The following is a 25,691-nucleotide window of genomic DNA, read 5'->3' on the forward strand; positions in this document are numbered from 1 at the left end:
AAGAATCAAATACTCCTCTTTGTCAGTGCCTCTGAATGTAAAGCAGCCACGTAATGTTCATCTTGTTACTCAGCAAACGTCAGACGATTGGAGAGATTCATTGTGTCTCACTATGATCAGAAATTATTGACTCAGAGATGCAGCTACAGCAACAAGCAGCATTTTCATTGAGATCGTGTTAATGTAGGGAGAGAGAGAAAAAGAAAGAGAACGAGAACGAGAGAGAAAGAATGAGAGGGAGAGAGAGAGAGAAAGAGAATAAGAACGATAGAGATTGAGAGAGAGAGAGAGAGAGAGAGAGAGAGAGAGAGAGAGAGAGAACGAGAGAGAGAGAAGGAGAAAGAGAGAGAGAGACAGAAAGAGAATGAGTGAGACAGAAAGAGAGAGGGGGAGAAAGAGAGAGAGAAATAGAGACAACAAGAGAACGAGAGAGAGAGGGAGAGAGAAAGAGAATGAGAGAGAGACAAAAGTAGTTTAGAAGGAACATTACTGATTTAAGCTTAACTGTATATCCAGATGAATTGTTTAGACTGACGTTATTAAACAGTTTTGAGGGACCAGAACAAAGCTGAATGAGAAACCACATGTTCTAGTTTGGAGTCACTGATTCTGGTCTGTACTGCTACAGGATCTACTCCGTAGATCTCGAAGTGACCTAGAAGCTAAAATAAGATGTAGATCCTCTGGTGAAGACCCAGCAAAACTTTTTGACTTTGTAATAAAACGTCTCCTAAAAGATTTAAGAGATTTAAGACGCAGTCGAATCTCCGCTTTCTTCCATCTTCACGGACTCCTGGTAGGAAAGCAGCGTGTTCAGGCTGTAATTCTGGTGCTCTGGTCAGCAGTGAGGCTGAAACGAGGTATCCAGCCATGCATGAAGTGCTCCAGCTCCATCAGGAAGATTGCTTCAGCAAATACAGCAGGAACTAATGAAACAGAATTGATTTCTCTCGTCTCAGACGCAGCACACTGCCATTGTTCATGACCCAGAATTAGTTGAGTGTTTGAGCTGCATGCTGTCATTCAAACACGAAGTGAATTCTCTTAGGCTTTTGTGCTACAGATTTTCTTTTTTTAAAAAACAACAAACTAACTAACCAAACCATCAGGTCCTGATCATCACATTAGACTTGTTATGTAATGCAAGTAGCGTGGAATATTTTTCTATTTATTTTTCAATAGAAGTCACAAGCATGTCAAGTTTTTGGGGTTTTTTTCCTCACTTTTAGTTCCATTTAGTTCTAAAGGAATAATATATTATGATACCAATCCTAAATTGTATTGTGAAGTATCGCAAAATTATATACATATTTTTTCTATTTATTTCATTTCATTATTGTGTTCTTTTCTATTTTTTCATCCCTTTTTTCTCTTCATTCTATTTGATTACCTGTTTTTGTATAAAACGAAGGAAAAATACGTCACCGCACGTGGTACCATTTAAGATCGGATATGAATTCAGTGGTATTGCTCAGCTCTTCTCTTTACTTCAGCTCACGCAGGCGTTTAGTCGGGCCGAGGTGGTTAAAAGTGTAGCTCAAGAGTGTTTTATCGGTGAAGGTGTTGATGTTGATCCAGTGCGATGTCAGCACTTGAGTCCATCATGCAAGATTGATATCATGGCCTTCTTTAATGCTTCAGCAACTCCACTCAGTTCTATGATATCAAAAAGTATTTTAACTTAGGCTTCAGGTTTAATGCATTAGGATGAATTGGGAATTGTATTAAAACAGCGGGAGCCGTGTGTCAGTCACCTCGTCTGAGTCGTAAACAACCTCAGAAATCATCAATGAGGTTAAAGAAGCTGACATTTGGGGCAGAAATGTAGATATTTTGCTAACCTTTTAGCATGGAGTCACTGTGTGGATTAGATCACAGATGGCAACTGTTCTCTGAAATGTCAGCGCTGACGATGCAGGGAGAAGCGCATGGAGCGGAGAACCATGACGTAAGCGTGAACCTGCGCGACCTGCGGTATCACTCGTGTCAAAGCCGGTGACTGAACTGCCTTTGAATCTCAAATGGCAAGTGAATTACACGTCATAGTGTTTTGACAGAAACTTGTCCTGAGCGTAATCAGCCTCCTCTTCTCTCATTACAACAGTGTAAATACTGTTTTTCAGTCAAAATCTTTACTCATTATGACGCTACAAACCCATTTCCTGCTCCATTTGCAGTCAAAATATGAGGCGTGAGAGAAAGTTCCTGCTCCTGATACACATGACGTTACCATTTAGGTTTCTAATGTGGGGTCAGGTTCCACAATATTTGATTTTGAAATTTGATTTAGTTTCCTGCCCAATCGACTACATCGACCCTTTCATTTCCTGTTAAAGATGACGTTAGTTCCAGTACTGAGATTTTGCAGACCTCAGATTACAGACACCTCACATACTGAAAAATCAGATGCTCCAGATGCCATGTAATGTTCATCTTGTTACTCAGCAAACGTCAGACAATTGGAGAGATTCATTGTGTCTCACTATGATCAGAAATTCTTGACTCAGAGATGCAGCTACAGCAACAAGCAGCATTTTCATTGAGATCGTGTTAATGTAGAGAGAGAGAGAGAGAGAGAGAGAGAGAGAGAGAAAGAGAAGAGAAAGAATGAGAGAGAGAGAGAGAGAGAGAGAGAGAGAGAGAGAGAGAGAGAGAGAGAGAGAGAGAGAGAGACCAATGGGGCAGTGGTGTTTCAAGCAGTTAAGGCTCTGGATTGTTAATTGGAGGATCAGGGTTCAAGTCCCATCACTGCCAAGCTGCCACTGTTGGGTCCTTGAGCAAGGCCCTTAACCCTCCCTGCTCCCGAGTGTTCTGTCTGAGTAGAGTTCTGTCCCGAGTGTTCTGTCTGAGTAGAGTTCTGTCCCGAGTGTTCTGTTGGTGTAGAGTTCTGTCCCGAGAGTTCTGTCCCGAGAGTTCTGTCCCGAGAGTTCTGTCCCGAGAGTTCTGTCTGAGGAGAGTTCTGTCTGAGTAGAGTTCTGTCCCGAGAGTTCTGTCTGAGTAGAGTTCTGTCCCGAGTGTTCTGTCGGTGTAGAGTTCTGTCCCGAGTGTTCTGTTTGAGTAGAGTTCTGTCCCGAGAGTTCTGTCTGAGTAGAGTTCTGTCCCGAGAGTTCTGTCTGAGTAGAGTTCTGTCCCGAGTGTTCTGTTGGTGTAGAGTTCTGTCCCGAGAGTTCTGTCCCGAGAGTTCTGTCCCGAGAGTTCTGTCTGAGTAGAGTTCTGTCCCGAGTGTTCTGTCGGTGTAGAGTTCTGTCCCGAGAGTTCTGTCTGAGTAGAGTTCTGTCGGTATAGAGTTCTGTCGGTATAGAGTTCTGTCTGAGTAGAGTTCTGTCGGTGTAGAGTTCTGTCGGTGTAGAGTTCTGTCGGTGTAGAGTTCTGTCTGAGTAGAGTTCTGTCTGAGTAGAGTTCTGTCGGTGTAGAGTTCTGTCGGTGTAGAGTTCTGTCGGTATAGAGTTCTGTCTGAGTAGAGTTCTGTCGGTGTAGAGTTCTGTCTGAGTAGAGTTCTGTCTGAGTAGAGTTCTGTCTGAGTAGAGTTCTGTCCCGTAAAACATCCTGTACAGCATCCTGACTGGTAGTATTTCCTATTAGAGCTGGACAGCAAACTTCCACAACAGACAAACGTGAGGGACTTGTTACTCTGTTCTGAGCACATGGTACAAACACATGTTTCTGCTCACACACACACACACACACACACACACACACACACACACACACACACACACACACACACACACACACACACACATCCTTTTAAATCAGGAGCTCGAAATCACCACTCATGCTATTGTCACTACGGAGAGAATTGTGAGGTGATGTAACAGGCCTAATACTGTGAGCTTTCCAGTCTCTCTCTCTCTCTCACACACACACACACACACACACACACACACACACACACACACACACACACAAAGACCTCTCTACACACTAATCTATTATCACCGCAAGACGAGCTGCAGTTCCTCTCTCTATCTTTCTTTCTCTCGTGCTCTCAGCAGAGTCTCAGCTGAACACAACTAGCACTGAACAGAAGGTTGTGTTGACTCTTAACTCTGCTCAGTTGGATAAAATAACATATAAACCTAAGTCATTCTGGATAAGGACGTCTGACAAATGCCACAAAAGTAAACCAGATCAGTTCTGGTATAACAGAGATGGTAGTAGATAGATCTTTAAAGCACTTGGCTAATACATGAGGTATCACTGCACACTGTAGTGCAGCTCAGGAAGAGCTGACGTACTGGATGATTCACTCACGATCCACTCGTTTGTGCGACTCGTTCTGCATCGCAATTAGACAGAACGTGGCTGCAAAAGAGCAAAACAGGACAGAAAAACTCACTAAAGGATCGACTTCAGGGTCCGCCTTTGTCACGATCGGCCGCTCCTCCGTTCTCCCGTGTGTCAGAAGCAGTACAGTGAGTCTTCTTGCAGTGTTGTGATGGCTGTCCACATCTATAGCAATAGCGGATTCTCTAATGTCCGCTTCAGGGCACGGCAGAGAATTTCAGCCACCACGAGAAGGAGGATTAAAAAGCAGATATTAAAAACTCCCAACACTGCACGAAAGCTTTTTTTTTTTTTTTTTTTTTAAAAAGGAAACTTTTCCAAAAGGCACTCATTTGGCTGCCTGCAAGCTTTTTTATGTGTGTTTGTTCTCATCCTTGTGCTAAATTAATACTGTTAATTGCTCCAGTGCTGCAACCATCTACACATATTCTTAATCATTTATGAGGGACTGGGAAATGAAGTTCCCCCAGATGTCCCCTCTGTCCTGTCGCAGATGCACCAGAGCAGCTGTCCTGTCTGCCTGATTAGACCAGTCTTAACCACTCCACCTGAGTGTTAACTGAGGGCCTTGCTCAGGGGCCCAGCAGCGGTAGTTTGGCAGACCATTGATTTGAGCTCTCAACCTTTCCGATCAGTAGTCCAACACCTTTCTTTCTCTTGTTCTCTGTCTCTCTTTTATCTTTTTTAATACAAGCGATTGAGGGTTGAGGGCCTTGCTCAGGGGTCCAGCAGCAGTGGGTAGCTTGGCAGACCTGGGATTCAAACTTACAACCTTCCCATCAGTAGTCCAGCACCTTAACCTCCTACCTCAGTACTTCTGAAAATGTGATTTTTCCCTCAAGATTTAATAAATGATCTGAGGTCCCCAGCTGGACAGATATCAACAAATCACACTCCATTGTGCTCGTACAGTCATGTTTTGGTTAATTGAACAGTCTAAAACATAACATTTAACATACTTTAATAAAGTATTGTTGGTCTCATACATAAATCAGTTACTTTGTTAAAACAAACACACACGGTGTTCATGCTCGAGCAAGTCGTCGTTTCTCTTCACATGGCACTTAAAGTTTATTATTGTCTTCTGGCAGGCGTCTTTATTAAGTGAGAGGTGACTCTGTCTCGTGGTAGCAGGAGAGATGAGATTTTCTATGTTTTTGTTTCGTTCCCGGTTTGTGCTTCTATATTCCAGATTCATGTGATCAATGCAAGCTGAAGAATCCCTCGATTTGCGTAGTGCAGCAGACCGTGGGCTCGAGACGGAGAAGCGTGTGCTGTAATTACAGCATTGAGGAGCACCGCAGCACCGTCAAGCAAATTTTAATTCATCGTTCAATCAAATAAATACTTTTGCTTTGCAAGATTTTTCTTTCTGAGTGTTGTAGAAGAGAAGAAGAACAAATTCAGTGGTGACTCATTTACTGATCCTGCATGTTCTCCAGGTAAATGTAGAACAACCTGGACACGTAATCTTCCTGCCTCGATGCTCACTAAGGGTCGCTTGTGTAAGATTTGCACAATATCCTTAGTTTACATACAACCTACAAAATGACTTCTGTTCTTCTCGTCAGGGCCGTAGCAAAGCAGGTTGTTTGTTTTTGTCCTAATCTTAATTGCCTTAAATCACAAAGCAGCGTGTTTCTGCTCGTATTTCCGCATCGGCGACTCACTTCCTGTTTGAGTGGCGCTCATCAGCAGGGGACTCTGATTACAACTAATCTGAAGAAGTCAAGTGGACCAGTAATAATCTGCTTTATTCACCAGCACATCCACATCGGTTGGTCTTTTTTTCAAGACCCCACCATGGGTATTAATCTCGCACCTACTGCCCTTATGACACAGTGACCTTAATGGAGCAGAAGGACAGCATGCAGTCAGCTTTCACCAGATGAGGCTGGAGGCTTGTTGTGTCCTATGTTGCTCCTGATCAGGTGACATTTCAGCTACAGCAGATTAAGGACACTTGAGGCTGAATGGGACCATTGTAGGATTCTTCACGCTCGTTAGATCCCAAGCTGCTGATTCCATTGTTTTTCAGTCTATTTATGGCCTTAAAGGATGGCAAGGATGTCAGGGACGTTTATTCATTAGACACTAACAGTTCTTAGACAGTAGCTGGTTGTGAAACATGTAGCTTCCAGCCTTAGAGCATAATCCCACTGACTGGCTGTACTAAAGCGCTGGCTTCATTGTCACTTGTTCTCCTTTCAGATCTACTCAGTGTAGTGATGATCTCTGTTCATCAGAATGAAATAATGTCACTGCTTCATGCTTTACCAACATCATAACATCATGCTGGACATTTCTGTCTGCTGATCAGGTCTCCAAAACAAGTTTCATGTTTCAAATCAGTTCTTCAGACAAGCAGTTAGGTTTTTTAACAGGACTGAACATGCTACACACACACACACACACACACACACACACACACACACACACACACACACACACACACACACACACACACTACTTAAATCTACTCTCACATCCAGGATTTGCCATTGTGAATATTGCACTACAAGCAGATATGCTGCAGATCCCCTCTCTCTCTCTCTCTCTCTCTCTCTCTCTCTCTCTCTCTCTCTCTCTCTCTCCCCCCCCTCCCTCTCCCTCCCTCCCTCTTATCGAGTCCAGCATGACCCTCCCCATATAGTCATTTCCCTGTGGAAGACAAGGCACACAGCTCAGGATTTCTGAGATGTAAATGTCTAGTTTTTATCTGTTTCTGTTTCTGGGAATAAAGCAATGAGTTACACTGAGTGAGAAAAGAGTCACTGATACGTTTTAGCCTTGTTCAGTTCTAGATAGAATATAATCTATAATGAATCCAGAAATGATGTTGATGCTCAAACTAATAAATAACTTAAAAGCTTGGTTTGCTGATTAGGAATAAATATACATTTCATTTTAAACTTTATTTAGAATTTTTATAGTTCTATGCTTTGCGACTGTATTAAGTTATTACATTGAATAGAATGTGTGCATTAAAGCCAGCTGTTTAGAGAATATAATCTGGATGTGTTGGTGTAGTGCTGATGGTTGAGGCAGGCTGGGAATCAGGCCACGTATTTCTGTACTCAGCTCAGCACATTTCTGAACCTGTGTCGATTTAACACTCCTTTTGTGTTCATACAGATCCGCGTATTAGAGTACAGAATAAATATTTAAAAAATTGTAGCCCAGATTTTTGTCTGTGCATCAGTGATACTGTATGTGTACTGCGTTACAGACAGGATTACATTAATGTGTGTGTGTGTGTGTGTGTTTCTTCTCTTTGAAGTGAGGGGGTATTCAAGTGCCCCGAGGACCAGCTCCCCCTGGACTACGCTAAGGTAAACTATTAAACCCTTCACCAATCTGCACTACACTTTTATGCCATTCTGAAACATCACTTCCTGTTGTGACCCTGCAGTGTGTTCCTCTAATCCCAATGCTGCTATAATCAGATTATGACCCAAGGTAAGACACGGAGCGCTGCAGGCGTGTAGACAGTTTGTCATTTTCAGTCTCAGTCAAAGCCTGCAAACGTCTGCAGGTGACACGACAACAAATCTCTTATTGACCTGGGAATATCAACTGTGGAAGTAGGAGGGCAGATGTAGGACGAGGAGGTGTTCGGAAAGAGAACACAGGATGAATCATCTCAATTATTCTCCACTTTGATTTGCCTCTGCGAAAACAAAGAGGACGGCACGGCAAATGTCTCTGCGTGGCACCCGATGCGAATATGTCTGAATTCCGACAATGATTTAATGCTAGCTCTTTGTTTGTTCAACGTAGTCGTGATGTCAAGACGGAAACTGTAATGAGCTCTAGATATGGTTGTGGGGGAGGTTGTGGCAAGACAAAAAAAAAAGAAGAAGAAGAAACCATGCTATTTCTGGGAGATTTATCTAAAGACTTTCTTTACTGTAGCTTTCCCAAAAGTATTACTTTCTCCAATCTATTTATGGGAGAAAATTACAACCTGTGTTTTTGGATCATCTTTGCACTACACCCTGATGTCTTTAATTAGAGTTTTGGTTTGTTTCAAAGCATTTAATCGGGCTGTACGATCACGGGCAACGAACACTCTTAGAATTTAAAGTCTTGAGTTGGATCGTTATTCCACCATGGTGTTTTCAGAGGGTTTAGGAAAAAGGAAACTGGCTTGAGAAACTCTGAACTAAAATATGTTACAGTCAGTTTTCTGCAATTTAACATCACACACACTCTGTGTTCAGCTCTCTCACCATCCGGCTCTCATCTCTCCCACTTTAATCCCTGCCGCAGCTCACTGCAACACAAGGTGTGCGATCATTACCGCTCGCCTCCCTCGGCTACGCCCTACTTCCAGAACCAACGCTCGACCACACCCCCGCTTCCACGTTCATTATTGAATGAACCACTATTCAGAATAAACATCACAATGTCAGACATGTTCTCAGTTAAAGTCCGGTGCTACAGTAAAGCCGAACTTTTATTCACTCATCTCCAAATGGTAAAAACCACAGAAAAAATCATCTGTTTAAATGCATCTTTTCATCTTGAAGTAGTCTTCAGTTCCTTCCTCCCTCGTTTCCAAAGCGACATCAAACCCACATGGCTTTTACATCACTTTATAGCAGCTTGGTTTAAGATCAGTTAATATACAGACACACTAATTGTTTAAATAAAAAACATGAACCGTACTAATCCCTGTTCTGGGAAGGCATTCATTAACAGTAGAGTTATCGCTTATATAACTAATGCTAGCTGGTTGCTAAGTTACTGTTGCTGTGCAGTACAGTAGAACAGATCCAGCAGACCCGTAACTGTAAAAGTTTGGTTAAAAAAAAAGTATCATCTCTTCATCAAGAAGCTTTTATTGTCATTTCAAAGTGAGACGCAGTACATCGTGAAATGAAATGTTTCTCCAGGACCGTGGTGCTACATACAACAACACAGAGCTAAGGCTAACTTATACAAACGTGTCCTAGCCACATAAAGTGCATCGTGTGCAAACAGTGCGAGACAAAAGACAGTGCAGACAGACAAAACACAAAACACTACAAGACAGATACACAAAAATAGCTCTGAACAGTACACATTCTGTAAACAATAACAGGGTTCTTGTAACCGTATATAGACTTATATAATAGCAACAGTTGGTGGAAGCATTGAATTGAAATGCAATTGGGGCATAAAAGCCTTTATCACCACATATTCATTACAGCACAGTGAAACTCTTTTCTTTACATATCCCAGCTGAGGAATTTGGGGTAAGACTGCAGGGGCAGCTATGATGCCGTGCCCCTGGAGCAGGGAGGATTAATGGACATGGTCAATTGCCCAACAGTGGCAGCTTGACAGTGCTGAGGCTTGAACCCCAACCTTCCAACCAACAACCCAGAGCCTAAACCACTGGAACCACCACTGTGGTCTGCAAAACAGTGAATAATGTCCCTCATGTCCCTGTGCAATCGTGTTCAATAGCTAAAATGTTTCTTAGATGCCCAAACATCTCTTAACACATTGATAGGGGTTGATTAATTTATTTAAATAGGTTATAATAGGACTTTTTAGCCCGTAGTCCTGAGTTGTCTTATGTAGTTCTGTGTCTTTATGTTGCCTCAGGGTCCTGTTTCATTCCTCTACTTTAAGGTCATCTTTGGAAATGTTGTTCCCGTAAACAGAACCCACCCTCAATTCCACCCTCACTTCCTACTTGCTAGTAGCATGAAATTAGCTGGGACCTGAGTTTCTTTTCTGCTGTAACAAGATAAGAATTTGAGAATTTAAATGTACACTACACACACCTTTACACATTACTCCTTCTTGCTATCTCACACTTGCCTGGTTTCCCCAAAAATAGTCGCAAACATCCTCGTGATCCAAGATCCCTGGACGCCTCAGGCATTCAGAACTCTGGTTCTCTGGAATATTTCTGGCAACCAGTCTTTGATACATGAAGTCAGATTTTGTGAATTTACTCACTCTGAGCGGATTACGTCCTCTCAAAGGGCCGACTCCACATGGCACACTTTTTACCATTTATTATGCTAAATTGTGGGGTTGGCGGTTGGAGCTGATTTGCTCATCTTTCTTAATGTTTAAGTAGAACAGAAGACAAACAATATTCACTTTAACAGTGTTGTAAACATACGTATTCGACTCGCTCGTGTCTTGGCTGAAGGACGTTTCTCCTCTGTAGCCCTGTCTAATTAATCTGGATTAAGATCACTCAACACTTAGGGATATGACGACTCAACCCAGTCCTTTATATAACCTATTAAATAAACAACTCTAACCTTTTATTTAGTCAAAAGTCCTCGTCACCACAAAAAATGTCATGAATAATACATTAGTGGAACATTGCTTGCAGCACAGTGACGTGTCTGTGGCAGCTTTAGGAGTGAATATTATTTAGATGTAGGTTTGGTGTAATAAATAACCAAACAGCACATTCTATGGTTCAGTAGTTTTGCAGTTTTCCGAACGCCACCCCTTCCTTTGTGTGACATCTTTAGTGGACTACTCTTAGCGTACTGATGGCTGTGGCTCATTTCAACTGGGCACAAGGTTATGTAGCGAATCTTACATTTTATACCACAGCACTCTTCTTGATTCTCAATTCTCTTTGCTCAGAAGTAGAAAATGGATCAGAAAATTAATTTTGTGTTCCAGCATCCAGGTTTCTAATAATGGGCTTGTTACTATAGAAATGTGTTAGCATTTCTATAGAAACAACTGGCACAGGAAACATCTGCAGTATGGAGAGTGTCAGACTTCATACACTTTCCTCTCGTTAACCTTAAGTGTACAGAAGATACACTGATGAGACAGTGACTTTTTAGCTTCTTTAACCTAAATCAGAAGTAACTAAACTGGCTTTGTTGATAAACACACCGTTAAATGGAACGGTATAAAGTACACATTAATAAATGTTAATATTAGAAAATGTATGTGGTTTAAGAGGAATAAAGAGCTTTAGTATGTTTAGGATATGTTTAGCTTCAGCGTGGACATACATCACACCACCCCACCGCTATTATGTATTTTGTAAGGAATAAAGCACACTGTTATAATGCTGCATTATGTAACTTGTTATGTAACTATTTTGAAAAAAAAAACATGAAAGAAGTTGCATTATTCAGCCTGTAGCTAAAACGTGTTGTTCTTACACTACTGTGAGTCGCCATGAAAAACCTAAAATAGTATCTATTAATGTCTAAAGTGTAAATAATACAAAATCTAAAACCACTCATATGTACATGGTGTGACATATTTAGAGTTTCAGAGACAGTGATGCTTTTCACCAGTTGTCATTCAGATCATTTTGCTTCTATCTTGTCTGGGTGTCAGTCTCATTTCCTCTGGCTGTGTTGTGCAGATCTACCCTGACCCCGAGCTGGAGCAGCAGATCCTGGCTCTAGCTATCCGCTGCATCCACAGTGAGGAAGGCTGTCGCTGGACCGGCCAGATGAAGCAGCTGCAGGTCAGTTCACTCTTTACGTATTCCTCTTTTTTTCTAACATTTTGAGCTATGCTTAATAATTATTGCCCACTAACAAAAACTGTGTTGATTTAGTTCACGTTATAGTTATAACAATCTACAAATAACAAGATTGTATTGGGTTCGATTCCTGCCTCGGCCGTCTGTTTGGAGTGTGCAAGTTCTCCGTGTGTCTGAGATTTCCTGGATCTTTTCCTGAGAATCTTGGGTTTCCTCCCCCAGTCCACAGACATGCTTTGTAGACTGACTGGCATCTCTAAATTGTCCATAATGTGTGTGTATATCCTGTAATAAACTGGCATCCTGTCCAGGATGTACCCCCAGTCTCCTGGGATAGACTCCAGGTTCCCCATGACCCAGTACATTAACGGCATTTGGCAGCCGATCAATTTAGGGTTAAGGGCCTTGCTCAGGGGACCAGCTGTGGCAGCTCGGTGGTCCTGGGATTCAGGCTCATGACCTTCTGATCAGTAATCCATCATATTAATCACTAGGCTACAATCCCACATCTTAGTAGGATAAGCTGTGTAACGGATGGATGGGTAGATGCTTATTTGTTTGTTTGTGTCCTTCTGCCTGTTTCTGCTCCTGCTTCTGCCTTGACCTCCACTTGCATCTGCCTGCCATTTGCAGGTTTATTGAACCTGCCTATTGCCTTGCTTTACCCCACAGAGCCATTTCTCTACCTGTGCATTCAATGTGATCCCGTGCCCTAACCGCTGCAGCGTCAAGCTGACACGCCGAGACCTGCCCGAGCACCTGCAGCACGACTGCCCCAAGCGCAAGGTCAAGTGCGAGTTCTGCGGCAGCGAGTTCACCGGCGAGGCCTTCGAGGTACTCACCTTACAACAGTTAAACAGTGGTCGCTGTTGGTGGTGTTTCAACTTGTGCAGTGTGTGAAGATGGGCTTAGCAATACCTCAAGTTTTTTTTCTCTGGGTACCTACAAGAGAAATCTGCCTTAGTTTAGTGGACCAATCAAAATTGTTCTTTGTTTTGGAGTAAACTAAACCAATTTCTCCACTCTAACACTGAAGGTACCTCAGTGTTAGAGTGGAGAAATTGGTTTAGTTAGAGTGGAGAGATTGGTTTCTGGGTTTATTTTAACTCTGTGGGATCAAACAGTGTGATCGAATTAGACGCCTGATTAATAATTGCAAGATCAGTAAAAAAAAATGGCCTAGTTATGTGAAATTTAACATTGTAGTTTGGAGCTTCAGTTTAAACCAGGTGATGTGTCTGGGAAGGTTTTTTCTCCTTTTGAATCTTTCTTATGCCTTTTTGGTGTTTTTTCTCTCTCTCAGAATCACCAGGGCATTTGTCCCCAGGAGAGTGTGTATTGTGAGAACAAGTGTGGAGCGAGGATGATGAGGAGACTCCTGGCCCAGCACACCATGTCTGAGTGTCCCAAACGCACACAGCCATGCAAGTACTGCGGCAAAGAGTTTGTCTACGACACCATCCAGGTGAGTTACACGACATAACCAGGAACCTCCTCTGAGGGATGAGTAAAGTCACCTTTAACCTGAGAAAGCTTTACTCAGGTGTTTAAGATGGAGAGGTGGTGTGTATATGTTTGCGTGTTAGTAAATGAAGAGTACGGTCTCAGTGATGTAGGAATAAGGGTGAAGCTTCCAAAGAGTGGGATGGCAGGAGGCTTGTGACTATATGAACAGGGGCATTCATAGTAGAGCTGAATTTGGTGCCAATGAGTCACAGCTTGAGCTGGAAAAGTCTCTATGCCTGACACCTGCATCACACACACACTCCTCTGTTCACACACACACACACACACACACACACACACACACACACACACACACACACACACACACTACCCTCACAGATTTACCCGATAACTCTCTTGTGCTTTCTGGTGCATTTATATTTATTATACCACAGCACTTAAAACTCTTGATTGAAATCAGTCAGAAGCTGTTCGCTGAAGCAAATTTTATTTAAAGCTATAATGTCATTAACAAGCAACGTATCATTCTGACACCTGATAATCTCCTTGACCGAGGACTTGTGCTTTCCATGACAAGCTAATGATGTACTATAGGAATAATTTACTTCAGATTTTAGCATATTTTACTCCTTAAATAAAAAATTAGAAGAGATTTCCATTTAATAATTTTGTATTATTAAGTCCACTGATACAGTTTTGTCCTTGATATTTACTATCTGAGGGTTTTGCCAGTCACACCCCATATATATACATACATATATATAATATGCAGAATGAATGCTAAAATTGTAACTCTGGTTTTTGTGCCTTTTCTATAGAATCATCAGTACCACTGCCCACGTTTCCCAGTCCAGTGCCCGAACCAGTGTGGTGCCCCCAACATCGCCCGTGAAGATCTCGCAACCCATGTAAAGGAAAGCTGCGGCAGTGCTTTAGTGCTCTGTCCCTTTAAAGAAGCTGGATGCAAGCATCGAGTGAGTTCTAATCCACTACCCTACAGTTAAGTTTTAGTCCATTTCAGTTACTACAGGGATTTAGGATTTTGCCTGAATGATTAAAAACAAGAAGAACAAAAACCACAACCGTCTCGTAGCTCTGATACAGACACATTTTGGTCTATTTTTGAATGTCAATTTTTTTTTCGAAAAGAATTTGGGCATTACATTTAAAGTTCAACTCAGTGTTCAGAAAATGGTGAGGAGACTGAACACAGAGCAGTGAAGATAAAGTGACTCAACATTACCTTCCCATCACTGAAGGGAAAACCTCCATTAGATAATTATACACTACATTTATTTAGAAAAATAATGTAATCCATAGTTCTGAAGTTATCTGCCTCTACCTGTGTACCGCTCAACACTTTGTATTGCTTTACGCCTTGTCCAAACTCATTTACATTGATTTCTTTTCATTAACTAAATCCCTAGAAGTTGCTAATTTGATTATCTACTGATCAAATTATTAAAGTCAAAAGTGATGAGATAACATAGACATTACAGCACAGTGAATTTCTTCACATATCTCAAATTTAAAGTTTGGGGTCAGAGCACATGATTACAACACCCCTTGAGGGGAGAGGGTTAAGGGCCTTGCACAAGGGCCCAAAAGTGGCAGATTGGCAGTGCTGGGGTAGGAAGGCTTTCTTCTGATCAACATCCCAGAGCCTTGAGCCACCACTATATGTAACAAATGAGTAATCTGATTTGTCCAGATTAACCTTCAAACTGTAGCCGTTTTTTGTTTTTTTTTACTAAATAGCATAAACATAAAAACGTTTTCTTAATCTGACGACTCATAACAGCAAAGAGATCAAATCTTACACAAATGATGTCATAACCCCAGTTTAGTGTCTCGTGGCTTCATTGAATATCATCTCACTGTATAGAAGGACAGGACAGATTAATACAATGTGCTGCTGATCAGATGATATTATATATCTAATGAACAATATGGTGGAAACTATATTTTTTTTAATTACCAGCAATTTATGTGTTAATTACAACTCTGCAAAAATCAATGCAGGAGTATATTGTGAGTGTACTGGACTTAGATTCGAGTGTTTCACCTCTTGCAATCTTCTTGTTCATGTATTAGTCATTTTAGTCTTTTCACATTTTTTAAACCGTCTCTTTCTTGCATATTGTATTACATTTGGCAGCCCGTGTGAAATCTATGACACATCAGTCAATGGTGTGATGAGCCAAATGTTTCTTATTTGTCTCGCTTGTCAGCCATTTTCAGTACACCTGTGGTTTTTATTTCACTACGTACACTCTTTGCACTATATTTTTTCAGACTATCTACAGGGTATTTGCATAAACTGAATTCTGGCACCTATAAAATAAAATTTAGCAGTTGTATAAATGGAGAGTGAATTTGCACCAGAGCTACACATTAAGGTAACTCAGGTGGTTATGGCTCTGGGTTGTTGATCGGAGGATCTGGGTTCAAGCCCCAGCACTGCCAAGCTGACACTGTTGGGCCCTTGTGCAAGGCCCTTAACCCTCTCAGCTCCAGGGGCACTGTATCATGGCTGACCCTTTGCCCTGACCCAAACTTCAAACCCAAAGTTGGGAAATATGAAGAAAGAATTTCACTGAGCTTTAATGTATATGTGACAAAATAAAGGCTCCTACTATAAAAGGCTCCTCTGGCTGTGAATACAGCTCAAAAAGTGTTATGCTTTTTACACTTTGTATTCCTTTACCCATGTCCACTGACAAATGCTCTATCACTTCCAGTGCCCAAAGCTGGTGATTGGCCGACACCTGGAGGAAACCACCAAGTCCCACTTGACCATGATGTGCAACCTGGTAGGTCGTCAGCGGCAAGAGATCGCAGAGCTGCGGCGAGATCTGGAGGAGCTGTCAGTGAGCCATGATGGTGTACTCATCTGGAAACTGAACGATTACTCACGCAAGTTGCAGGAGGCCAAAATGCACAGCAACCATGAGTTCTTCAGTCCACCCTTTTACACACACCGCTATGGCTATAAGCTGCAGGCATCCGCTTTCCTCAACGGCAACGGGAGCGGCGAAGGCTCACATCTCTCCGTCTACATCCGTGTGCTGCCTGGCGAATACGACAACCTTCTCGAGTGGCCCTTTTCCTACAAGGTCACTTTCTCCATTATGGACCAGAGTGATCCATCACTCTCCAAACCGCAGCACATCACTGAGACGTTCAACCCGGACCCAAACTGGAAAAACTTCCAGAAACCCAGTGGCAGCCGCAGCTCACTGGACGAGAGCGCGCTAGGCTTTGGCTACCCCAAGTTCGTCTCGCACGAGGAGATCCGCAAGAGGAACTACATCCGTGACAATGCTATCTTCCTGAAGGCCTCTATTGAGATCCCACAAAAGATCATGGCTTGAAGGCTGAAGGCTTTGAAACCTTGGACCAACACATTACTGACTTCATGTGTAGACCTCCTGATGCACGCTGAAGGACAAACCTTTAGATTTAGAGTCTGTCCGATCTGGTGAAGCTTAGGAAAGTTCTTGTTTTGCTCCACAAAACCAGCATGTTATTTTTGTTTTGTATAAGTCTGGTTTTCAGTGCTTTTTCCTTGCAACACAAGCCTCTGGACTTTCAACAGTGCCTAGAAATTTTCAGTTAAAGTTTCGTTTAAAAATATGATTTAAGACACCTTATAGTGGGGTGTAAAAGGTCGTACAGTATGTAGCCTTTGCACTTTGAAAATGTTTGAATGCTCTGTTGGAAACAATGCACCACTGTTCAAAATACACCGCAGGTGACAAAACTCGTGGGGTCTGGCGTAGGAATTCCGTGTACACACTCAATCTTGCCTTTTGTTTACACACTCTGTCCCGTTCAACAGAAACTCAGCAGCAGGGCCAATGACACACAGTTTTCTTATTTACATAGTTTGTAGTTAACTAACAGCAGCTGTGAAGTGAACATGCCTGACTTGGTTATCTGCTGTCTTTCGAGGTCTTTCCGGTCTCAGCTTTTAGTTTAGTACATTGTAATTTTACTCTTAAGAGAATTGTGATGCGCTGCAATTGTGATATCTTCTTGAGTTTAAGGAGAATGCATTGATGGAAGAACTTGTTTACATGCTAGTGTTGGAAGAAGGGACGGTGTACTAGAAACTAACAGTGAACGTTTTAACATCGCATACTGCATACTGTGTACTGTAACCTGCATTTATGAAACCTCTGTCGATCGAGAATTTTATTTTTTTTTTCTTTTCAAAGAGCAGACCATCATGTGGAAACTAAATTCACTCGTGTGAATGAAGTGTGAGGAAAAACTGATCTAAAAGCTAATGTGTTCTAAAACTGGAGATGGGAACTCCAGATATTCTGCCCTTCTCTTTGTCTTACTCTGCTGGTCACTGGCAGCTGAGAGAGAGTACAAGGGACTCCAAAGTATGTCGGTGCCTCAAATGGATGGGCGCTCCCATTTTGCCTTTGCAGCTTGCAAATATCTGAGGAAGATAAGCTTTGATAAGGTTCTCAGACTGCAGACCAGGAGGGTTTAGTCCATACTATGTGAAGACTTATGAAAGACATACGAATGCACATTTGTACATTCGCTTTCTTCTCTTCCTGCTCTTCATAAGAAGTCCTGATTATACCACACTATTATACCAGCTAATGTTGTCAAAATAACATTGAGAAAATGTGGGGAAAAATTTTTGCAAGATTCTGTATTTTACAATGTATTTCAAAACATTTTATACAACACTTTTGGAGTGACAGACAAGGGAGCTGTTCTTGGACATTTTTTGACCCTTGCTTCCTTCCTTCCTTACATCCTTCTTTCTTTCTTTCCTTTCAGTTTCTCTGAAATGTGCACCGTTGTTTTTCGGTCTGCATCTGATTTATTTTTTTGTTGTCGTGTATTCTGTATTTGTCTGTACTTTAAGTTCTTAAAAAGTATTTATTTTAAGCCATTGCATAGGCTTGTTATGCATACTGGTGCAAATGTTTTATATGTCGATTAATGATTGCTTGTCATTTTCCCCTTGAAATAAAACGATGACTGTGTGTGCGTCTGTGTTGCCTTGTGCCTCTGCCCTTGGGATAATTTACAGAAAATACACTTCTGTGTTTTGGGCTGCGTGAGTTTCTGTCACGTTGATGGCCCACTATTTATATGCCTGTCCATTACAAATATTTACTGTTCACATGTATTGCTTCCTACTTGGTTTCAGTTACACAGTAAACACTGCATACCTGCTGCACCGGACAACACGGTGACTTTCTTGCAGCAGAATTTGTGTCTTCTGTTCATAATGAGCAATAAGTACAGATAAGTACAGAGCAATACAATAAGTCTATTCAGTTGATTCTTGTTTTGTTTTTTGTAATTTTTCTGGTCAGCACTTTGCTGCATTGGCTGTTACCACACTTTCCCTGCATGAGATTTCTCACTCTCATTTTATTTCATACCTACCTGTGCCAGGCACTCATGAGAATCTGCATGCCAAGTCTGCATGGCTTTTCCTCACAACAACCTAACATAATCAGACACTACAGATCCTTCATGCCCAAACTTCCCTCCGTCATTCCTTCAAAAGCCCAGAGAGACGCAGGGAGAGGAAATGAGGCAGACACATGCTCGGCTTTGATATTCTTCCAGTGTGGGGTTTCTTCAGCACCATGAGTGTGGGGGTTTATAGACCAGGGGGAGGAAATGCGTCCTCAGATTTCCCCCCTGGAGAAAAGCTGTTGCTCCGTTTAAAGTGTCCAAAGCAGACTTTTGGGCTTAACTAAAGCATAGTGTTTGAATGGCATGCTTAAACTTCTGAGAAACAGCTAGGAATTAACTGCAAATTCATGTTTACAAGAGAATGATGACTCCGAGAGTAATTCATGTTAGTAAGCCTCTCCCAGAGCTGTCTCAGTTTTGCAGAGCCTTAAAGTATTGCGTCGTTATATAAAGCTACACAAGTTTCCTGGCGTGGTGGCTCCTCTGTGGCAGAAAAAAATATAGTAACCTCTAATTACACATTAGCTCATATGTGTTTCCCAGCGGGTGTGGAGGAATCATATGTGGCTCCTGTTTCAGCTTTACATTCATTGGCTGAATCCCAAACAGCTCTTTCTTCCCTGTGAACGTTTATCACATATATGGTAGGAAATATGGGCTATGAGCACTCTATGTAATGCATTAACTTGCTTACTTTTCTCACAATCAGTAAGACACTAACACTCCCTCACACACCCTTTTTGTCCCTCATATGTAATATAAGGGTATATGAGGTAAACCTTGGCAGATGGGAATTTTCCCACCGATAAGGGCTCTGGGGGACATGTGTTGTAGAGACAAGCAGGGTGGACTTTGTTTCTTCATACACGCTTCAAAAGCTGTGTGTATTTGTAGTGGTGCCATGCTGCTGTTGGTCACGTCTAAAGTTAAACAAAGCATACGCTGGGATCAGGGTCAGAGCGAGTGAGAGAGATCTGCTGACTCACTCTTCTCTCCCACAGATAAAACAGAAAAACTTTATCAAAGACAGAGCAAATGTCCAACATGCTCCAAAAGTTCTTTAAAGGCTTTCTTACTAATAAGCACTCAAAGTGTAAGCACCTCCTGCTAGTAATGCATTATTTCACCAGTGCCTCAGTGTATCACAGTTTTCATGCTAAAACTACAGACTCAAGCTTTCATCATTTGTTTGATGCGAGAGCAGTGAACCTTTGGATTGCTTGAGAGATTGTTTGTGAAGATATACAGTTCTTTCTCTGCTGAATCATTGGAATTCCACTCTTATTGGTTTGCAAATTATACAACCTTCTTACAACCTTCATTTTATCTGTATTATTCCTAAATCCAGAGGTGACAGTGGCAAGTAAAAGCTCCCTGATTTTATCGGATAAACAGTACAGTGTGCTGAGTATGAACAGATTGTGAGACCTGGGATTTAATATTACAGCACATTTTAGAGAGATTCAAATGAATTCACTTCAGTTTTATTTATATAGAATACAGAATAAAAATGACAAAGTTTAATATTGAGATTAATATTATTCCTGGTGATTAAGCCAGAGGTAATGGTGGTGATGAAAAACTCCCTGAGATCATTCACTCATTTTCTACCGCTTATCCGAACTACCCTGGGTCACGGGGAGCCTGTGCCTATCTCAGGCGTCATCGGGCATCAAGGCAGGATACACCCTGGACGGAGTGCCAACCCATCGCAGGGCACACACACACAGTCTCATTCACACACAATCACACACTACGGACAATTTTCCAGAGATGCCAATCAACCTACCATGCATGTAACCAGAGTAGCCAGAGGAAACCCCCGAGGCACGGGGAGAACATGCAAACTCCACACACACACAAGGCAGAGGCGGGAATCGGACCCCAAACCCTAGAGGTGTGAGGCGAACGTGCTAACCACCTTGCCCCCCTCCCTGAGATGATATGAGGAAGAAACACAGAGGAACCAGACTCAAAGAGAAAGCCATCCTCATCTGAGTGGCGCTTATAAAAAATGTCCTTACTACACCTATATATAGTCAATGTCACTTACACATAATCTTAACTTTGTGCTGGTGTTTGAAATGGAATGCTAAAATAGTTGTAAGTAGATTCAAATGAACTGCGTACATTGGCATTCTGAGCTGGTAAGCTTCCTGCCTTATGAATGATTTTCCACATCCCTCCTCCACCCATTCTTTGACTCACATGCTTGGACAGTCAGTATTTAGCATGCCTGTGAGACTTCCCTCCAGTTTATGAGTCACCAAACATCAAACCAAGAACACTACTGTTTCAAGGCTGTGGACAATCACCAGGTATTACACTATCCAACAACAGGAAATATATTATATAAGGTAATGCTTTCAGCTTAATGACAAAGCACTAGCTGTAGATAATTTGATGTTCCAGATCATTAAGTGTGACTCTGCTTTTCTGCAGCCACCTTGCTGTGCTCTCTGCTGAGTGAACACTATGGCCTGTAAAATGCACTCTCACTCTCACTCCAGCGTCGCTGTAGCCCAGATGAACGCACCTTTCCATACTAAACAGAGAGCCATTTTTCTCAAGCCAGGAAAGTGTGGCTCGGCTCAGCACACGTGCGAGGTCAACAAGGACAGTTTTTGCCCTTTGAGCAGTGAATTATGGCCCAGTGAGGAAAAGAAAAATGGAGCTATATTCAGAGTAAACAGAAACAGTGTGGCTGGCCTGCATGGCTCACATCACATTCCTGTTTGCTTTTGTGGCTGGGTTTGTCCCAGCGTTTGTGTTCTAAATGAATCAGCCGTGTTCACCGTCAAATGTATTTTAATACATGTACATATTATAATGATTAAAAAGTCACTCCTTGAAAAATGTTAGCTGTATTTGTAATAAATATTCCTTTTATATGATAATGAAGTTTCACTGATAATGAAGTTTCACTGATAATGAAGTTTCACTGATAATGAAGGAATTATCGTTTAATTCTTTTTCAATTTCAGTGTTTATTCAAACACTCAGGACATTGAAGGTTGTGATCTGATTAACTTCCATGTTTACACACTTCTAGTCTACACACTAGTCACTAGTTTGAAAACATTCTCCAAACTTTTAAATGTTGTTAAAGAGATTTGTTTGAAACTGTTAGCAGCAAGTCCGATATATCTACATATTTGCCAACTTGCTAGAAGCCCATGCTTGGTCATTTTTAATGGCTTTTTTGCTTTCCTCAAAGTTAGTCTTTGGCTATGTTTCAACTGAATCTAAATTATCTAGTGTTGCTTAGTATTGTTAATATTTCTAATATTAATAAAATCTAATTAATTAATCTAATTAATAAAATCTAATATTGTTAATATTAATATAAGTAAATATTTTGGAGGGGGCATGGTGGCTTAGTGGTTAGCACGTTTGCCTCACACCTCCAGGGTTGGGGGTTCGATACCCGCCTCCGCCTTGTGTGTGTGGAGCTTGCATGTTCTTCCCGTGCCTCGGGGGTTTCCTCCGGGTACTCTGGTTTCCTCCCCCGGTTCAAAGACATGCATGGTAGGTTGATTGGCATCTCTGGAAAATTGTCCGTAGTGTGTGAGTGTGTGAGTGAATGAGAGTGTGTGTTTGTGCCCTGCGATGGGTTGGCACTCCGTCCAGGGTGTATGCTGCCTTGATGCCCGATGACGCCTGAGATAGGCACAGGCTCCCCGTGACATGAGGTAGTTTGGATAAGCGGTAGAAAATGAGTGAATGAATGAAAAAGTTAATATTTTAACTCCTAGGTCTTTGGCTTCTGATATGGAGTGACTGCATTGCTGCTGAGACATGCATAGTCAGATACAGGTATCAGATATCAGAAACATTCAACGGATCACAGACACACTCCAGAAACAAGAGGTAAAGCATAACCCTCCATCTGACTGCCATGTGACAACCATGAAAATTGCATTAAGCTGCATATTATGGACATGACTATGATTTGATCTAAATCATCTAAAGATAGCACTTTCAGGCTCTTTTTTCAATACACATTAGATTTTATGGGCTTACACTGATGTCATGGGGACCTGAGACAGAATTTCTCACAGCTTGCTGTATCTGCTGTTTGCCTAAAATAGTTACAGTTGTCTTTATTTGTACAGTCATGTGATTTTTCTTCTGAAAGACAGAGAGAAAAGATCTAAACAAATACCAAAACATATTCTACTCTCTGAACTTCACACATGTCAGGGTTTTTGGTAACTGGAATTTTTTAGCAGCTGACCAATATTTAGGAATTGTCATAATAATAATAATAATAATAATAATAATAATAATAATAATAATAATAATAATAATAATAATAATAATAATAAACTTTACTCTATGTTTCAGTCCCCATCATGGGATCTTATCTTCATTTAATCATCTCATCCATCTACAGGAAATAATTTATTCCAGGAACAACGGGTGTGAGTTTGAGCTACACCCGGTCTATTGAAGTGCACACATACTGCTCATTAACAGTAGATATAGATTATGTCTTTCACTACAGATGTAGAAGCCTCATTTATTTTTGTCACATATTCATTACAGCAGAGTCGAATTCTTTTCTTTGTATAACCCAGCTTTAGAGGTTGGAGTCAGAGCATAGATACAGCGGTCTCTAGATCAGGATACAAGTTACTCTTACTCAGAGGGAAACAATGGCTGGCTTGGCAGTGCTGGGGCTTGAACCCTGACCCAGCTCCTTCCCACTTGAGCTACCACTGCCCAAGTAAGGAGTAAACTGTTCCTGCAATATTAGGTTGATGTGTGGACACATCAAGCCCCTATTCCTTCACCCGGTTCTGAAAATCTATTTAACATATGGTCCCTGGGTACTACAGCTACTACACTTGATCTAAGCCAAAAGACAGAGAAGTGATACAGGAGTGTTCCAGAAAGTGAATTATAATATTTCTGGCAATATATTTTTTTATGATAATGACCTCTACCATTTCACCTGATACACACTTGCTCTTGCACTGCATTACTTTATAGTTTAGAACACATACAGATACTAAAGGGAGGGATACAATAATTTATCTCATTGGGTTTCTGGTGAGACTCGAAGACGTGACACAACAAAATATTTCCATGAATATGAATGTACATTGCTCATTCGTTCATCCTTGGTAAATGCCTGGTCAGCGTTGCAGTGGAATAAATTATGCAACAAGTTTGTATATTTTAGAGAATAGAACCAACTTAAGTCATTAGAAAACATTGAGAGGCATAAACTGAGTCTGTGGTTTCTTTTAGTGCTTTCCAGTGTAGTGTTCTTAAAATAAAAAAATAAAGAGGGAGGGAGGGAGAGAGAGAGAGAGAGAGAGAGAGAGAGAGAGAGAGAGAGAGAGAGAGAGAGAGAGAGAGTATAAAATCTAGAATATTGTGAATATTTTGAGCACTGAACAGATACACAGTAGAATTGCATTACACCACTATTTCACCCACTGTAAAGCAACGCAGATCAGTCGGCTGTTGTTCTGCTCTAATAAGGGAGTTTATAGTATGCAGACACACAGGGGACGATGTGTAATGAGATTTATCTCCCTCAGACAGCCACATGCTGTTTTTGCTGACTTCAGCAACTCTTAAATGTAATTTCAGTCATTTAGTTACTTTACGCATTTAATTTCAGACCGATGTTTTCTATGACTTACTTGAGTAAGCAGAAAGGGACAGGTAACAAGAGTGCAGTAGTACTGGGGGACATGGGGGGAAACATGTGACACAAGGAAAAATCTAAGAGCACCAAATAATTTTATTCTGATCACCAGGGGCGGTTCTAGGATTTCATCTTTAGGGGGGCTTAGCCCTCGGAGAGAATTTAAAACAATAAGAGTTTTATATTATAAATTATATGACAACTCTGGTAATAAGAATAGTGACATTTCACTGCTTTTGGTCGCCGTCTTTGCGTCTTTCCGCCGATTAACGTTATAGATAAACGCCTCCAGCTCTGACTGCGCGTGCACGCTGCGCGTACCTGTGCTTCTCCGTTCAAATAAAGCAGACAGCTGAAGACGCACTTTTGAAAGACTACAACACACGCGTGTAAAAGCAAAGTAAAAAAATCGCTCTTGGATCAAACTGATAAATAACTTTATTTCCCATCGACGACATGTCCTGCATTTTAACGTAATTTTTATTGTTCATTTATGAAAGTAAAAATTATCCTAGTTTTAGGGTGGCTGAGATCACACACAGGGGGGCTGAAGCCACCCTAAAAAAGGGCTTGAACCGCCCCTGCTGATCACTGAGGTTTGCGTTAGGTTTCGGTCAAGGCATAGTATTAATTAACTGCATTAATAATTGTGGGTGTGGCCGAGTGTGTGTGTGTGTGTGTGTGTGTGTGTGTGTGTGTGTGTGTGTGTGTGTGTGTGTGTGTGTGTGTGTGTGTGGTGGGGGACCTTCTGAACCACCATGTTTCCCACATCTGACTAAAAGGCTTAAATATCACTTCTTCCTCCTCAAACATCTGCTTCTGGTGCTTTGCATAATCCTCAGCTGCTGTGTAGGGCAATGAGCAGTAAAACACCTGAAGGTAGAAGCAAATAAGAAGTTACGGGTGACAAAAGTAAAGCTTATTACAAAGAAATAAGTAAGGAGAGAAATTCATTTCCGTTATCAGATCAAAGGAAAATACACAGAAACACACACATACACACAAACACTCTCACACATATATACACATGTACACACACTCTTGCACACACTCATACACATACACTCACACACATACACACTCATATACATGCACACCCACTCTTATACTCTCACACACACCTAGCTTCCCAATCTAGTATTGCTTGCCATAATGAGTGTTGATGGTGATTATAATGGCGACAGACACTAATTAGAGACACATAAGACCGTGTGGTGCGCCAGTGTGCAGCTTGTTAAGATGCCCAGCTTCCCGCCTTGACTTTCAGGTACACTGGCTGGGTCACAGAGTTTCTCCCCCGCCGCTCAGCCAATGAGCGCGTTCTGACAAGAAAACTAGCCA

General features: G+C 41.6%; 1 protein-coding gene and 1 pseudogene across 1 annotated transcript in view; one reads left to right on the forward strand and one right to left on the reverse strand.

Annotated features, from left to right (window-relative positions):
- Window positions 1-18,243, forward strand: part of traf4a (tnf receptor-associated factor 4a) — a 32,505-nt gene extending 14,262 nt beyond the window's left edge. Inside the window, exons 2-7 of the mRNA XM_027137030.2 lie at window positions 7,568-7,619; window positions 11,639-11,743; window positions 12,434-12,595; window positions 13,065-13,226; window positions 14,047-14,202; window positions 15,970-18,243. Coding sequence (XP_026992831.1) covers window positions 7,568-7,619; window positions 11,639-11,743; window positions 12,434-12,595; window positions 13,065-13,226; window positions 14,047-14,202; window positions 15,970-16,602 — 1,270 coding nt within the window. The 3' untranslated portion in view covers window positions 16,603-18,243. The remainder of the gene's footprint in view (window positions 1-7,567; window positions 7,620-11,638; window positions 11,744-12,433; window positions 12,596-13,064; window positions 13,227-14,046; window positions 14,203-15,969) is intronic.
- Window positions 18,244-23,419: 5,176 nt separating this feature from the next.
- Window positions 23,420-23,568, reverse strand: LOC113636910 (annotated as a pseudogene).
- Between the last annotated feature and the right edge of the window lie 2,123 nt (window positions 23,569-25,691).

Source organism: Tachysurus fulvidraco, chromosome 11 (genome assembly GCF_022655615.1).
Source record: "Tachysurus fulvidraco isolate hzauxx_2018 chromosome 11, HZAU_PFXX_2.0, whole genome shotgun sequence".
NCBI classification, from domain to species: domain Eukaryota; kingdom Metazoa; phylum Chordata; class Actinopteri; order Siluriformes; family Bagridae; genus Tachysurus; species Tachysurus fulvidraco.